The sequence below is a fragment of the Ptychodera flava genome, chromosome 15 (assembly GCF_041260155.1).
Source record: "Ptychodera flava strain L36383 chromosome 15, AS_Pfla_20210202, whole genome shotgun sequence".
NCBI lineage: Eukaryota > Metazoa > Hemichordata > Enteropneusta > Ptychoderidae > Ptychodera > Ptychodera flava.
In genome coordinates this window covers 29,043,357-29,061,304 of record NC_091942.1, presented here as the reverse complement: position 1 = coordinate 29,061,304, position 17,948 = coordinate 29,043,357, and the positions used below count along the sequence as shown (strand labels likewise).

At 44.1% G+C, this 17,948-nt stretch overlaps 1 protein-coding gene across 1 annotated transcript in view; it reads right to left on the bottom strand.

The window, feature by feature from the left end:
- The window catches only part of LOC139151817 (netrin-1-like), a 39,020-nt gene extending 25,389 nt beyond the window's left edge, over positions 1-13,631 (bottom strand). Inside the window, exons 1-3 of the mRNA XM_070724816.1 lie at positions 13,502-13,631; positions 10,627-12,272; positions 390-578 (exon numbers count right to left, since the gene is read on the bottom strand). Coding sequence (XP_070580917.1) covers positions 390-578; positions 10,627-11,650 — 1,213 coding nt within the window. The 5' untranslated portion in view covers positions 11,651-12,272; positions 13,502-13,631. The remainder of the gene's footprint in view (positions 1-389; positions 579-10,626; positions 12,273-13,501) is intronic.
- Between the last annotated feature and the right edge of the window lie 4,317 nt (positions 13,632-17,948).

The window sequence follows — 17,948 nt, the reverse complement described above, 5'->3', positions numbered from 1 at the left end:
CCGTCTTTGAGTTTACAGCGTGCTGTAACCCTCGGCCACATGTTCACGTCGATATTTCTTCTTTAAATTTCAACACATCCAACCCTAAATATTTCCTGAAGGACTTGAGTTACCCCCGACTCTGTGATACTCATCAGCTTACTATTTACAAACACGGTGGCCGCGTCCAGCCATTACCGGGATGTTTGTAACTCATCCCTAAGAGATTTTTTTCTGATATTAAACTGATAAAACGTCTTCGCTGTAATACATCTGGTACATCGCTATACTCTGTAGGCTATGAACTCTGACCTCGATTTCTGAGAGCTGACATTTATCCAGCACCGTCACCCTGCCTCGGGGCGGAAGGATACCAAACCTCGCCAAAGCGCAGTGTTTTTCCCCCTTACCTTTGCAAACTTTTCGATGGGTTATGGCTTTGCTCTGGTCCCTGTAGTAACCCTCTTTGCAGTAATGGCAGTTTCTCCCAGCCGTAAAGTGACGACATTTCAGGCACACTCCTCCGCTCACCCGTCCGGATAAATCGTACAGTTCGTTGTTGAATCGGCACTTTCTTGCGTGGAGATTACAGTTGCAAGCTGTGGAGATTCGGGTGGAAAGAAAAAGGAGAAGATTTAAGAAATCATGGAACAAAACTTGAATGCTAACAATCCATTTATTTTAAATTTGTCTACGCATTCAAGAGACAGCCAGTCTAAGTCTATGCAAATAAACTTCTAAATCCACGGCACGGCGTCCCAACGGCATTTGATCACTGACTTCTCTAGGTTTCGCTCCATGGTTTGAACTGAATATGGAGGGTTTTTTTGCCTCAATGGTAAACACGACGCGAAGATGAGGCTCAGAACATGGGGTGAAAAATGATGCTTATAGTGTAGCCTTGATCTGACGAAATGCCTTATGACACCCCGTGTTTCCATCACTACGGTGTACCACGGTGATTAAAACATGGCGTGTCTGGAGTTACCTTAGCTGCTGTCCGCGCCCTGATTGTGTTCTTTTCGCATTTAGTCAAAAACGATTCTGCCATGTTCGTTAAAAAAGTTCTTTGCATTCGGACAAGTTTTACGTATCAAGAAGACGGGCAGTAGAGAGAATATTTTGCATTCTACAATATACCAGCGCAAAATCAATTGTTGTCATTAACGAGGAGTGTCAAGCGTGCATATCTGATGCTGCAAACATCTTAAGCAACAGACATTGATCTTTTAGTCAACAATTTGCGTCGTGTGGTACTCGTCTGGTTTTAAATACTGTCTGACAAGTTATACAGTTCTATTATTTAAAAAAGGGGAAGATAAACGAATTCGTTGCCAGTCACGACCGACAAACAGATTCCTTTGAAATGACCAAGAAAAACTTGCGTAAATCCACTTTAACTATCACGTTTTAATTAGTTGTAATTCTTACTGCGAAGTGTAATAGTTGCTTTGTCATGAAGCCAAGCGTTGGCAACAGTTTTGGGCAGCTGAACACACATTCCTACTCTTGGTATTTTTTGTATTGTTTTGCAAATATTGTCATTCTTTGGACATTGCTGTTTGATTGTATTGAAACTGAGACCACACGTGGTGCACAATTCTGACAATCCACACCTGAGATCGTTATCAGTATCTAGTGTAATTTGTGTCACTTTTGTGCTTTTTTTTGGCTTTCAGGAAAACAGCCCTTCCAGCGACAAGTCTGAACTTCTTAAAATAACGTTAAAAAAGCGAAGCACTGAGTACACGCTAAGATCTGCTTCCTGACTGACGCAACAATAGCGGGCATTTGATGATTCTTTTTACTAAAACGCTGGGTGTCCACCGATTCTACCCTCGAAACGCGACAAATAGCGACCATTTTTCAAACTGAACCGTGTTTGTTTACAGCAAATCGCCCTTTGTTGAAAACTTGCTGAACACAAGAAAGTCATTTGCACTTCTTGTCAAAACAAAGAGGATACCCCTGAAATTACAACCACGGGCTTTCAGCCAGAACCCCATATCACCAATGGAAGGTGGTGTATGATGTCCTAAATTTTTTGCAGCCGATCGGGTGGCACCTCCTTTATTTTGGGAGCCATTTAATTGAACAATTCGCAGTATTGTATTCCATGAATGGCCGTCCAAAGGTTGCCAGGTAGGAAGGCCCACACCCACCCTTTTGGGAGGTAAATTATCCTAGGCGGGCGAGAAAGTTGAAAATCGACGTGTATATGTGCAGCGAGGGGAAGCCCTTTTGTGTCGGTCAACACCTGTGTGAATTCGAGTCAATAGTGTGATTTTCGCTGGAGCACTCACGGCAAACATTAATTACGGTTTGTCATCAAAACCGTCAAAATACCACACAACGCAATGCTCATATGTTGACTTTGGAAAGCACGCAAAATAAAACAGCGTCGATTCAAAAATCCGACTTGGTGTTTTTGTCTTTGCTCGATAGCCCTACTCGTCTTGTTGATTCGTAATTCTTAAAATGTTGAATTAGCGGGATACCAAAATCAGGATTAGGAAATATCTCGAGAGGGGAAGCATTTGCTAAATATTTGCGAGGAAACTTTAACCTCTAAAAGCATGTTAGCTCTATCCAAGACAAATATCTGATCACTGTTTCGAGATGTCCAAGGAAAGAGTTGCATTACAGAAAGTAGTTTCAGCGGTATGGTGCCTGACGGAACCACAGAAACAGTGCGTTGATTTGATATGCAGTGTCGCACACAGACATAGGATCAAGTATCGTCCCTCCACCCACCGGTGGGTGGAGGGAAGGTGGACCAAGTATCTGCGCCTCCTGTCGTGAAATCCAATCAGCGAATATAAAACGTGGCCCCCTCCGCTCGGTGGAGGGGCTTCGACCTAGCAAAGGTGCTAAGCACACAGCATGAGATCCATTGCTTTCCCGTACTTTCAGTAGACTTTTCAAAACCAGAAAGTCGCGATATAACACGAAACATTCCTGAAGTCTCGTGGCTACACCACGACCAACCCCACGACGCTCTGCTAGTGCGTGTTAATGGTTGGACTACAGTTTACAATTTACAGCCACTGTATTTGTTGACTCCCATAATTTGATCATCTTGATAAAACTCAATTAGCTTACTTAGGAGAGCCACTTAGCACCGAACATTTCAAGTGGCCGCTATGCCGACCGCGTCCCACACAGTACCTTTAATGTGTTTACTTTGCACTAGAAGCGACGATAAGAGGCCCGAGGTGACGAGTGTGTATTGGCCAGACCATTGAGCCCGACAGAAAACATGCATGCGTAACAGGTAAGGACAACGCTCCACAATATACGGGACTAATCTCTCGTCAATGTGATACCAAAATAAATGTCCAAATATTCCAGCCTGTGTACATTCCCGCATCTTATCCCTTTAAATCGCCACTGGTGTTTGGAGACCGACGAAAAAGAGGGCTATCAAAGAACTCTATCGCAAAGCTCTCGCGACAGTCTCGGCACAACTGGCTGACGGAAGCCGCTTCTTGGTGGGGCAAACATATTCAAATCTTACGATACGAGGGTTTATCCCCGTTTGAGATATGTTGACATGACTGGTTTACATGGAGTCCGAATAATGTTTCTCTACTTTGAAGTTTGCTTCCTAACACTTCGAATATCTTTCAAAATAAACACATTTAGCAGTCTGTAAATATGTGAAAATCTTAGCGATGACGAGATGGTGACAATCGGCGCTACTTATCGAGGAGAAATACTACTGTTTGCGTAACACATCAGAAGTATCTATATTACCTATCAAGTATTTTCTCCCTTGATATAAGATATAAAGAGCAGACCTATCTAGCAGGACGTGAGCAACATGTTAGAATTTTTCTCGGTGAGGGACGTGTGTAATCTATACTATGCACAGCTAAGACTACTTCAAGAGGTTGGGAGTAAAAAGGTCAGAGATTGGGCGGAGAAAAGAAGGGGAAAAAATCTATGCGACTAGCAAGCCTATTGATAATACTGAAGTGGCCATTATGTGCCTGAACTGTTCCTGAAGGGCTGCAATACAGCCTGAGATCCCAGCCGAATTGATCGCGCCGCTATCTGAAGGAGAGGATTTTAGTTAGCGACAAATTGCGCACAGTAACTCTGTCACGTCGCATCAGTATTCTTTGCCTGACATGAAGCCATACGGACGAAACAACGTCGCCTGCAGCTGATTGGTACAGTGCCCTGATTTATGCAATCACTGGAGATCCAGGCCTACCTAAATGAACCCTCAAAACTTGTCGTGTCTGTGTGCAAAAGTCCAAAAGCAGGTTTTTAGACCAAAAAATGACAAGCCAGAGTTGAACTAAAACAATAAAAAAGCCCTGGGGCATAAAAACCTGGACAGAAAAACAGTCTGTAGTCACATACTACTTTATGTGAGGGTGACAAGACCCATTAGCTGTTAATTACTCGTCACAAATGGTTTCAAAAGGGCCGGGATTCGCTTGAAAACACAACAAAATGGAGAGCCTGCTTTCTGACTAAATAAACCCAATAATAGCTATTACCTCTGCATCACACCTGGACACAAAGGGTTGGCATGGGCATCAATGTTTGAATCCCAATCTGTTTCAGTTCCTGCAGTCCCGCACTGTAAATATTATCCCCAGCACAATGGCGAGTTTCAATACTGTCAGAAACACGCATCCCTGGGTGTTCTTTGTCACAAGCGGTCAACACATACACAAAAAAGAGAATCTCCTTGCCTTTTGTTTACGACGAGTGAGTGAGAATGGGTTAAGAAAACTCCACCAAGCTGTCACTCCATCACACTCTGAATTCAAAGACAGTGACTAATTAACAAGAGAGTATGTGTGTACACCACACACATACACACACATCAAGCCTCAGCTAACTTGACAGCTTTGATTGGCAAGAAAATCATTTTTTTACCAACGATCCCAAACTGCGCGTCTCTGAAGATGGACAGAAGGGGTACCCACCACACTCTGTTTACAAATCGCCACACCCCGGTAACCTTACCGGTGTAGCGTGCCGTGTCATCACCTGCAATTAAACTTTCGCGAAAAATGGTAATCAGCCATGAATGCCGGACAATTAATTATCATCATGAGGTCGTAAAGAGGACAAAACGGAGGGACGGGAACAATTTCGAACACGGGGATCATTTGTAGGCGAGGGGAGAAGAGTCGCCCTGAACAAACTCTCTGCATGCTTGGATGCGGAGCAAAAGAGTTGGGCTGTTGTCCGCGAGTCAGATGCAGCGAGGCTGTCGAATTCAATTTTGAAGTTGCTGTTCAGAACTTCTCCCCGGCGAAAGACGATGAAACAGATACCCGCGACGTTCCGTAATCTCGAGAAACGTCCATGAGATTTTTCTGAGGCCTAACTGCGTTTTAAAAGAAACACCGTACCACACTGAAAATCACTCTCAATTGCGGCAGAAATATGATCCAAGATGGTTGTATAAAAGGTCATATTTCAACTTCTACGTCGAGATTGTGATAGCCCGTAGAAAGGCTTATTACATTGCGCAATGTCTAACATGGCTGAAACGGGTAAATTTATGTTAAAGGTATAAAGAAATTCAATTTGTTAACGGGACGTCAACTTATACATACAAGAACACGTAAAATAAGATGACGTAGTTTCATTCCAGGTATGCACGTCCCTCTGGCAATCCCTATGGCAGTATGTATGTATGTATGTATGTATGTATGTATGTATGTATGTATGTATGTATGTATGTATGTATGTATGTATGTATGTATGTATGTATGTGTGTATCTATCTATCTATCTATGTATCTATCTATCTATCTATGTATCTATCTATGTATCTATGTATCTATTTATGTATATATGAATCTATTTAAGTATCTATGTATCTAGCTATGTATCTATGTATCTATGTATGTAGCTATGTATCTAGCGATGTATGTATGTATGTATCCATCTTTGTATCTATGCGGCATTCTTATTTTCAATTATCATAAATATCGACAGTTATTAATCAATCTCCGAAGAAATGTATCACAATGCGAGTATAAGTCACGTGATGACAATTGCATGAAAGAGTAGGTCAAAGTTCATTTGAGTTTCAACAGCACAAATCTACAAAGAATTCTACGGATAATTTTCCTACGACCTGACCTAGCAGGAAAGTCATCAGACGTTCAGGCTCCTGGGGAAGCTGTTTCATGCCGCGAGCATGGAATAACCCCACTATCCCGCCTTTCATTGGCTGGCATTCACGATATTCCCCATTCACAGTCAGCCAATAGCGATGGACGAAAGAATAAGGAACAAAATCATGTCAGATTTCTTTACAGCCGGAATATACAGTTGATAGTGAGTTTCATTCGAATAAGTCTAAGAAGCATGATGCAGTAGATGATGCTATTTCACTTTATACAATTTCTAATTATTAATTTGACTCCGGTTTCATGGTTCTAAAAACATTTGGCTATGTGGACACGGGTACTGCAACTGTATCAGTAAATTTCACCAGCACATGAACGGTGTCCTCAGTGAGGCCCGTTTTTATGCAATACGCCATGGGGAACAACGGTTAACATGTTTGGCCATCCATAACTATTTATTTGACATTCACATGGCATGGGCAGCCTCACAAGGATGCTAAATAGATGTGTCTGCGATACTAGCCGTCACCACTTTATAAAAATAATCGAAATGGTGCCCTGTGGCCTGTTCTAAGGCTACCTATGCCTATCCGAAAAATGCTGGGTTGAGTCCGGGTCATGCGGTGCGTACATGGAAGAGTATTTTCCATTGGTTGTTTCATCAAAACTGCAGGTTGCCATTGGTCGTCGAGTTTGAATCATTCAAGCACACCAAAGTTTTGTTTGTCGTATTTCTTCCTCCATGGAGTCAAGATGGTTTACCGAAGTCTATGCCAATATATACGAGGCAAAACTTACAAGACAAAACAATGACGAGGATATGCAGGTTTGATTGCGCTATTTGCGATCAAAAACGTGACAACATAACCATGCAATTGATGTAGACAGTTATCATAAGAGAGCATGAGCATACCGTCCGATAGTTGACGAAGTGGAAATGTTAGACAATTTTCAGTTTTGCACATGTAACCTTTTTCAGCCCAACTAGCAAAGCGATTTATCATAGACAGGCGCCTTACTCGGCCCTGTGTATGTTTTTGGAAGACTAAGGGATCCATGGCTGATACCATCAACAGATATGCTGTCGTGACTTCTTGTAACATTCCTGAAATTTAACGTACGCTCATGGGCTTCAAAAAATTCTAAACCTGCGAATTATTTGCCCGGAATTTTTTGTTCACCTTGTCCTGCACTGATACTTATCTGGCATTCATGATTTGAACCTTTCTAATTTTCTCAGGCAATAACTTTTCGAGTAATGAAGCCATTTTTCACCACGTCCGGTCTGATCTCTGCCAAGACACATCCGAGCTCTAACCTCTCGTGCTACTGTGTTTTGCCCACAAGACAGTCGTCAACGAACCGTGCAGTTTCTTGCGTGCAAATATTCTAGTTGGTTACTCTCTTTTCGTCCCGTGTGTAGGGTTTTAAGGCACCATGTTCAGAACGGGAATTTTACACTACGTTCTATGTACGGTCCCCGTGACTACTCCCGTGGAACCACGGTAGGGTTTTACGGGCCGAAGCTCCTCGTTGACCGATGACAACACTTTGAAAGACCGATCAAATACCTGGAATGGAGTACATGCGACGAGGTGGTACCAAAACCTGACGACGGAGAAACCCCATCCATGTTTACTCTCTGTTTGTGCGTTACGCTTTTAGCGCCGTTGTCGACCTGCTCAAAAGGGACGGAATTTGACGACAAAGATGATACTCTACGGAATGTTTTGACATGAGGATTACGTTTAGATACCTCTTAACAACATAATTACGTGCCGGATGAAAAAATAATCATGTAAAAATCATTTTCACAGTATTTTGTGTCCTTCGCTCCCCCCGTAAGTTTTCGTGTTGTTGCATGTATATGAATATATAGGTTAGGACAACTTGGACATATTTGCAATATACGCATCATACGATATGCCAACTTTACACGCCTATGGCATTGAGGTCAACGTAGAAAGATGTCGTGGTCTTCAAATGGCATTTTTCCAAATAACATCCTGATGTTTTTACGTCACAAAAGATGAGAATTTGTCGCTTTTCTTTTTCCTTCTCAGAAGGAGTATGGAGATGTTTTGGAAATATTTGCAACCAAAGCTGCTCTCAGCGTCTTTCAAGACACGTTTCGAAAGATGAACTTGGACTAAACTAATAAGTCTGGTAGTACAGTCGCGTGGTGTCGCCTACTTTTCCTACAGAAGCAAATTAAAATGCGTAAAGTTAGACGCAGACTCTGAGGAAGTTTTCTTGTTCTTAAGTTGTCCGTAAAGTGCGTTGTCAGGGGTGGCTCTAGGAGCGACTGCTACCACCGAACATCATGTAGAACTATGACCAACTTGGCGTGCAACCCGGCTGTACACATCTCTCACAGCTGGTTATCGTGTTGAACAAAAAACTGCAGTTGAGTTGAAAGATTACGTCCTTGTTGTCAGCCAGTGGACTCTTAAAAAATTGCAGCGGCTGACCCGTATAAAGTCAACTGACGTTTGTCTTTTGGGGTTAAAAATGAAAATTAGCAGTGGCGTAGGAGAGGAAGTAACATATTAACGGAATCTTGACAGATAATAAAGTGTGCATAACTGTATATCATATTACTCTATGGTCGTGGTTTGGTCGTATAAATACAGTACAAGGTTCGCCGTCATAAAACCCTGTTCGGACAGTTTGATGATGGCGAAAAGTTGTTCCGTCTCAACTCACTGGAATGGAAAAAAAAAACGAATATCGATTGTCAATCAGACGCTATTCAACTTCTCTCAAACGGATGAACGATTTTCCATCGCGTTGAACTTTGGTAAATTTTCACGCGACAAATTAGTCAGGTTTTTTTTGTAACTTAATTGAATACCGTTAGCGCAATCGATCTTCGATCCCCGCCTAGGTCTACGACTTCGATCTGCTGTATAAATTAAGGATGTTCTCGTCTGGACGGGAGGTGATTTCTTCATCTCCGAATTTCTCATCACGTCTTACGCTCCCCAGACGTTCAAATACAGTGCAAGTTGAGTTTGACCGACACATGATACAGAAGAGTCGATTGCCTGGAATGGGATCAGGGTAATTCTGTACCTTCTACACGCCAGCTGATTATGATATAGGGTCATCGTCGAGGGTGTCTGTAATATTGACCTTATACCTAACGTCATCGCGACAGAAGGATAACGTTAAAAGCACAAAGGAAAAAAGCAAAACACATGTCGTCGCGGTGGCAGACATCCAAGGCTCAACTTTCACGAGCTGTTGAAATTTTGTGTATGTAAGATGTGAAATTTATGTCACAAAATGAGGGCTGCAAGTTACTCACGTCGCGGTCGGGTACTTAAAGTCGGGCTTGCTGAAATCAGATTCCCGACGTCCGCCATTTTGTAGGCGGTAGTGGGAATTGATCTCTTATCTCGGTGTTAAACTGTTAATGGGAGTGTAATTAGGTGTTTTCTTGTCGCCTTACCGAAGTTAAGACCATGGTGAGACAAGTATATAACATGGCGCGGCTCACCGTCAGTCGAGTACAACGTGTTAAAAGTTTAAACTGCTCGGCTATCTGGCAATGATTTAGCCAGTCTCTGGCAAAATAAACCGGCTGCTCGTTGCCGAAATAAAATTTAACCTTTCTGCCGGGATAGAAATTAATTTTCGCAGTGGTTGTCCGGCCGGCGTGTTTACTAAAACCGTCCACTGGCGGCCTTCGTGATTAAACATGCCGCTCGCGGGAATTCGTTCCCTTGCATAAAGCTATGTATCGTTGACACGTAGCGATGGGGGAGTGCTCACCCCTACTGTAATTTGGTCAGCTAGCTGACCTCGCGCGTACACGGGAACTCGGGGATATTCTTCTCCGGCGACAAGCAACTACTTAAGCGTGGAGTGGATTGGATGTTGGGCTATGCGAAATGGCTGTATAATTTACATTGAGTGAGCTTAGTTGCCTTACACAAGTGGCAAGTACTAGGACTTGTTTTCTTGAGTGTAACTCAACTATACTACTTAAGATCTCTCCCCTGAAGTGCTGGAGTATATTATTCCAACGGTGCGTCTTACTTCCGATGAGTTCGGTCACACATTGAAAATTAAACAATTACGTTCTCGGATTTTTGACTGACCCCCGTTTCTTTTATATCCCCTCAGAGTGGTTTGTGACTGGACACAACAAAAATAACGCCGAAAGATTCGGAAAATCTTCCGGCAAAGGAAGATTTGACCTCTTTGGTCAGTTTGGTAAATTAGAAGGCAGCGGGGTTTCCTTGCAGCGGGAGGTCACGGGCTGGAATTTTGTGAGCCAAAGGTATGTGGAATTCGGAGTTTTGGGTTGCAGAACATGAAAAGCTCATCGCTATTTTCTTTGAATGGATCAAGTCCCCTTGGGTTGAAGCGTTATCCTGCTGACTGGCTTTCTACTCCCACCTTTATAAACAGTGTTCCGACAAAATTGAAAGGGCGAAGGGAGTCTAACCTTCTTGGTTTCAAAGCAAAGTATATTCGCATCGAGAACATTGTATTCTCCGTGCTTAAAAAAGTGTGTTGGAATCTCTACTTACGTACGCATTCGTTTGCTTCCTTCTCCGTGGCTCTGGCCCAGGGTCGGTCATAGTGGAAGGGTTTACACTTGTCGCACTCGGCTCCCGCCGTATTATGCCTGCAATCACACTGCAATTTGCCTTCCTTGTTCTGGATGCAGCGAGAGGCGTGACCGTTGCATTTACATCTCCCGCCGACGGCAAAGTCGGAGACTGAGTAATAGTAGCTGTCTCGGGCCATGTCTTCTTGCTCGTCACCGAACGTGTTGAGTCGGTTGAACACGACCCTGATGTCGGTGGCCGTCACCCAGTCCTGAAGTACGGGACTGGTGTCAAATTCGTACCCGGATGGCCGACCGTCCATTGTACTGAAAGATACGCGGCCACCGGTCGTCGGCTCGATGGAGCTCTCGCTGTCGGTACACAGAGCTTCCTGCTCGTTCTGTTTCGTTATGACCGCACGGTTGGACACGCCGTACATTTTTCTACACTGGCTCGAGTAATACTGATAGGGCTGCCAGCTTTTGCCATAATCTTGAGATTTGTAAATGGCCATAGAATCCGGCCTGGCCGAGCAAAACTGTAAACTTACGTAAGTGAGCTCAAATCTTTTTCCTAACGCTAGATGCAAGGTGACGTTATTTGGATGTTGTACATAGGGTTCAGACTGCCAACATGTTAGGTTATTGGGGTTATTTAAGTCCGTCAAAAACTCGGGTGGATGATGTCGCTTCGGATGAGTGGCGTCACAAATGAAGCAGACTCGCTCCCTCTCCCCGCCCGAACCGTCCGACATGACGCAGTACCTGCTCGGCGGCTCGCCGCACGTACTGCTGGCTCTGACCGCCATGCCGAACGCGGCGTTGACGAACTCTGGAATGCATTTTCTCGGGTTGCCGTTCTCGTCATAGCACGGGTCCTTGTGCACCTGGTGTAAGACACTGCTGCTACCGCCGAGGCTGTTGTATCCACTGGCCACGTAGATGAGCCCAAGCGTGAGAAGAAACAAACTCGGGATCCTGTCACTTGCACGTTGATGAACCATTGTTGGCGGTGTCACAAGACCAGCGTTTGTGTCACTGAAAAAAAAGGTTTCGTGAAGGGAATAAACCCCTCTGTAAGAGTAAAATCGCAGTGAGCGATGTGAGAGAAAAAACACAAAAACTATCACCAGCGCGAATCACTCGCTTGGTTTCTCAGAAGGGAATCGTCTCAGTCCTTGGATTTGAGTTAAGTCTACCATGTAGATTTGTCGTAGCGTACAATCTTCTTACAAGGACAATCTAGTGGTATTGGAGCTGTTAGAAGTAAGGCAAACACAATAGACCAGCTCCGGCACACAGTTTACAGGAAATCAACAAGCGTAAATAAAGCAGCGGAGTCCTGTAGTAAACCGATGAATCTCTTTCCTTGCATATATAAGCGTGGGCCAGGTTCCGTGCTGAAAGCAGACTACGTTTCACGTGGGTCCAATTTCAACTGATTGCCTGTGGCGTGTTTGGGTTGGTGTGAGCTATGGGCGGGCGTTAATCATCACCGGGGGACGGCTCGCCCAACCATACAGAAGCCAGAATCCCGTCCACGCTTGCGCAGTCGGCTCCAGTAACTGTCCGTTGCCTCCGCCTCTATGCAAGAGTTATCTTGCATTAATTAGCGCCAATTCAACGCTATTAGAGAAAATAATCAGATAATGCAAGTGTTAACTAGCTAATAGGATTTGACGGCAATATGTGTGTGTATGCCGGCCATAACGTTCCCCCCTACTGCCGTGTCCAAGTCGTTACTGCTCGGTCAAGAAGTCGCAGTCTGTCCCAGCAAACGAAGAACTGACAATTCGTGACAGTCCCTAGACATTACACCATCAATTGACTGTGGAAGATGGACTCACTCTGGCGTTATGTTTCATTGTATATCGAGTCTATTGATGGAAAAAGGGGTCAAGTCTGTCGTGACCTCAATCTAACAGCCTAAAACCCATTCACCAGGAATGCCGGTATACTTGTTTTTAAAAGTTACCCATCGAATCAAACTGCCCCCATCTCGCAGCCCCGCCACTTCTAAAATCATTTCAGCATCGAGAGATCGATTCTGGTACCCCGGGGTGCATTCACCGATGAGCCCGCTGGGCAAATAAGTCTAAGCGTCTTGTTTTAAACGCTGATATGATACCCATAATTAATCTCTTTTTATCGTGTCATTGATAGTTTGTTTGAAAGCAGTATCAAAACTTGTGTTTGGTCAATTGATATGACGATAGCACCAATTAGCCACCGCAGGCCGGGAGGAACTCCCCCGATCGCGTACAACTGTCTGCACGGGTTGAGTGTATTCGCGGGGTCGAGTCTCGACAATCACGAGATGTCACTTGGCTTTTACTGACAGCTGGCAAATGGTTTTACTATTCGCTTTTCATCTTTTCAGTTAAGTCACGGCACTGGAAAATCTCGGGAGATGGCAACATGTTCGCGTGGGCTACTGTTGGAGTGGCTGTTTATGTGTAAATCGAATTCCCCTCGGCTGTTTGTTTACAGTGCGCGGGTATGGGTTACACGGGCCCGATTTCCAGTAGTCCACGAGGTGAGATTGGACACGAACCGGACGGAGGGTTCGTTCGTCGCAGCGGTAGTTTTTAATAGCGAACACCGGTTGTGTGATCTGTTTCAAAACGTTTGACACTGGAAGGAGTTTAAACGTAATAGCTGTTCGTTCTTATTGATCGTGACGGGCAAACTAGCTGGCCGACAACACCTTATTAGTCAATCACGCAAAGTAGATATGAAAGAAAGGCCTTGAGAACAGGCTAGAGCAATCAAATGGACTTAACTGCTCTGTTGGTCTCTTTTCAATTGCAGCTACAAATACTTAAACAGCAGAGATATTTCAGATTGAGACTTACCGCTTCACATGCACAGACCGATTGCTGCTGGCTGTTTCGAGAGATATATCGGTTGTTGACAACTCTATCTGCTGAGGGCCAATTGGTAGGGCTTTATAAGGAAGCTGTGGGTGTGAACTGTACTTGTGTGGGCCTGGCCTACAAATTGATCAATGGTGACAGATGAATGGCTCAATAAAAACGTCATTCTCGGAAAAAAATTGCTTAATTGTGAGATGATGAAAATGACTGAAAACTAGAGATTCTCAATGGTGGCCAGGGTCAACCGGTGATCGGAAAGTCCGAAGTAGGTCTGTTCTGTTGGTTTTTTGTCGAGAGTCTTTTCGCCGAGCTTTTACACACTAAGGTCGCTGGAACGCACTCATGAGAAAGAGCTGAAATCGGGGTGTTTGTCATTACCATACACTATACATAAGTGTCTGTCTGTCTGGTGAAGCCTACTCAACACCCAGCCCTCAGTGCAGGTTTCCCGTGATGTTACCCGTGATTGCTCAACTATTGCACCCGTCGCACGGTTGTCCCAAATTGCCGTGCTTCTTACGCGTTTTTTTAAGCTATCGTCATTTACGGAGTTGCTCCCCACTGATTTATGGTGAGTCAGCCCGCATCTCTCTCCCAGTATGATGAAAGTGACAGTGTTGAATAGGGCAGCCGCGGTCACTCCATGTCCGGCATCAATGCTGCAATTTAAAAGCATCGTAACTATTAACCCCCGATTCAAACCTTTATGTCTGGGATTTAGGCCAATTGCGGCGATCAATTGAGTCCCATCAGCTTGTAAACAGATCTACGATTTAAGAAAAGTAAAACTGGGGATAAAGAAAGCCCACTTGATTTTTAACAAAGTGCCAAGTCACGGTAAGCGTTCGCTAGCTGTATATAATAAAGCGGCGGTTGTTTTCACAGAGCAATCACCGTGTGCTCGGCACTGCTCAGGTATGTTAACTTTCCTTCAAAGAGAGTTTACGCGTTATGCTACATTTAGCTGGCCCGGGCATAGAAATTCCATAAAACAAGAAGGGGAGGGCACTTTTAGAGGGGTGACAGCCTGGATTGGGTGCTTGAGACTTGACGGTGAAGATTCTTGAGGAGCAAAACGTGGTTTCACAACCCTGGCTTGTGGTAAGCAGTCCCGTGTGGAGGAACTATGCGGTGGGTTTGGGTCTCGGGTCGTTTCTGCGGGAACTTCTGGACTCTGTTCTGAGTAAGGGGGCACTGTCAGAACAGGGAGCGACACACTTCGCTTAGGTGTGAAAACCCATACATCGTGTTTAGCATACATTTTACAGACACAAGTAGCATCTGTTAACATCTCTTTAGGGTTTCCCACCAGCTTGTTTGTTATGCGACACACCACTTTCGCATGTACATTGTGGGGGTGAAAAAAAAGCCCATGGAGAGGAACTGTGGTGGGGGCTGACGCTTTTAGAGGTTGGGGCCTAAGAATGGATATTTACTGCACCTGGACACAAGTGGAACACTAGAGCACTTAAATGTGCTAACTGTTAATTGAATTCTGAAGGACTTGAAAGGAATTATTGCGCCAAATTCTTGCGGTAAAGAATCGCCGAGAACAAAGACAGCCTGCGAAGTGGAGTCAGTAATTGGTGGCTTTGCAACGACTTTTGAATAGAGGGATACCAAAAAACAAGCAACTGTACAATTGGGCGCGATTAGTGTACAGAAATTGTGCTGGTGGCCCAAGACAATTACGTGTTATGATGAAATGTCTTCCCTTTTTATGTTCTGTTTAGTAAAATTGGCCATCGTTATGTAGACTATATACCTTGTATCTAGAATGTTGGGCTAAAGTCAAGGTTTCCTGCGCACCCATTGGCTGAAGATCTCTTCCGCTGACCGAAACTGTCCGATCCACTTTTTTTGTCGTCGTTCTCTCGGAGAGCCGGACGTGTTTGCCATTTATGTCAAACACTTCAGTCTTTTGATCGTTCTTCGGGACTCGCTGCACGTGCGTCGCTTCATTAGTTCCCACGTTCTGTCAAGACGGCCATCCTGGAAAACCCTAACCTGCTTCTTGAAAGGACGTGTTTTTCAGGCGGCGCTGAAAGGGCAGGGTGTGAAGAGCGTGTGAAAAGTTTGCTTAGAAAGTGTTCGTGCTTTTCAGTCGAATTTCACGTTCAGTAAGCGCCTCCTTTATTTCTCACGGACTTTTGGTTGCTCTTTTTGTGCGCAATGTATTTACGGGGTAGAGGATCCTTATAGAGCAATTAGCAGAGTTCAGTAAAACCGAATTTAACTGAGCTGGGGAGAGAAGGGGAAAAAGAGACGATTCGAGCCCCGGCACAGATTAGAAGATTATGCAGACGGATTCCCTCAAAGCCAATCATCACCTTTCCTTTGTCTGTGCTCCCTAACCCATACCCTGTTCTTTTTTTTCTATCTCTCAATCGTCTGTCTGTGCGTCTTGGTAAGTTTGTCTCTTTTCACGTGTATAGCCTATTGGCTAAACTCTCTGACATGCCCTGTCTGTCTGTTCAAGTTCGTCTGTTTCCAACTCCATCTCTGCCCTGCCGGTCCGTCTTTCCCCGCTTGTCCCCATTCCCGCTTCCCTTTCTTTGTGTATCCTTGCAACTATACAATAGCACATTTTAGGAGTGAAAAAAAGTAACCGGAAAGAAAAACACAGCGAACCAAAGACTTTAATTGATCCCGTGTTATTTTACCAGTCGCACATTTAACTTTCAGCGTTCAATATCGTTATAGCGGCATGCTACCACCACAAGAAAATCATGATAAAATCGGAACTTTTCATAATCAAGGGTCTAACGAGAGAAAAAATGTCTCACTGCAGGCGTAATTCAAGCAGGACTTTGCCCCGCTATTCATGTAGAAAGCGCGGAAATGAACCACCTCTTTAGTAAAAACACTACACAGTGTTAGCAAATGCAAAACGCCAGTAAGACATTATGGAAGGATTGGTCCCCTCGGGGCGTATGCTTTTTAGCCAACATGTTAATAATGACACGGGGCACGGAGAATTATTACCTGCAAAGAACAAGCTCTTACTTTCGAACCGGGGATCCGTTCCTTATTACATACTAGCCTTTGTACACCTTCCAAGTTTAACCGATGTAAGGTCTGGTCACCTTTGAACTTTTTATGCGTTGGTTGCCTGCCCTGAACCGTCTCAAATTGACCCTACAAAGAAAACTGCCGTGTTATGACTAATATTCAGATGACAACCTTTAAGGTCACGACTCAGTCATCTCAAAACGATTTAACCTATGTCAATCTAGATACAAGGACCCCTGAACTGACAAGTCAGCGTCCCGGCATTTTGATAAAACTTTTTGCTTCGACTCTTCATATGCTCAGAAGACCTTACGAGTACTCTCACGATGTGTGCGTTGTTAAATACCGACAGTAGACTATGTTGAGTCTCACGTTGGCTTTTCTCATTGTTTTCAACAATTTATGCTATATGTGACCCCCTCTTTCTTTTTTCACTGACACAAGTTGAATCTAAGGGTGGACAATCTTTTGGTTTGCTTGACGAAGTGGAAAACTTGTGATTGGAAAAGTTTAATTCAGGCGCCGTCCAGTCCACCGTTATTTTTCTATCTCGTCCACCAAGGCAAGTGGTCCCAGCGGTGCTTCTACGTAGAGTAACAGTGTAGACGTATTCCAGCTGCTAGAAGAAGGGGTAATATAAACAAAATCCAACCAAACTCATGCAGAAACCCGCTCTCAGGCACGTCAATTTGATGTTTTTGCGGTAGCCTTGACAATTATAAGAGAGCCGAGACAAAAAGGAAAGAGGGATCGATGCAAAAGAAAATCAAACACGGGGAAAAATCAAACAAACAAACGAAAATCCTTGGACTGCAAATCGCACGCAGACAGAGTTTGCCTGGTATTATTACAGTTTAACTTTACATGTAGCCACACATAGGTTTGCACGCGGAATATCAATTTCACGTTTCAGGTTTAATCGCTATCATTATAGAAAAGATTCCCTTTACAGCGACTAATGTATGTTGTTATTGTTGTTGTTGTTGTTGTTGTTGTTGTTGTTGTTGTTGTGTTTGTTGTTATCTCAGCGTTGATCGAAGTCAGTGTGCACAGAGACAAAAGTCATAATTTTAAGAGCAGGCTTAACTCTCCAAGCCACCTCAACTTGTCTTCTCTCCTAAGAAGACAGGCCGGGGAATGTCGTCGTTGGCGTACATGTTTCATGTTGTTTTTGCACGTGCTCTTTGGAATTCATTGTTACGGTTATCATTTGTGGATGTACTAGTACCGTGTCTCGGGCCTCTCAATCGTGTCAGGTCTGGGCAGTGCTTTGCTGGAAAGCGAGCGTGCTTCCCTGCTGCCCAACGACGATGCGTACTTGCCTTCAGCCGCGAAAGTGTAGACTTTGAATGCTGATTTGTTGGATGCGTGTTTTTTTTGGATTTGTAGAAATATTGTTTACCCATTCTGTTTC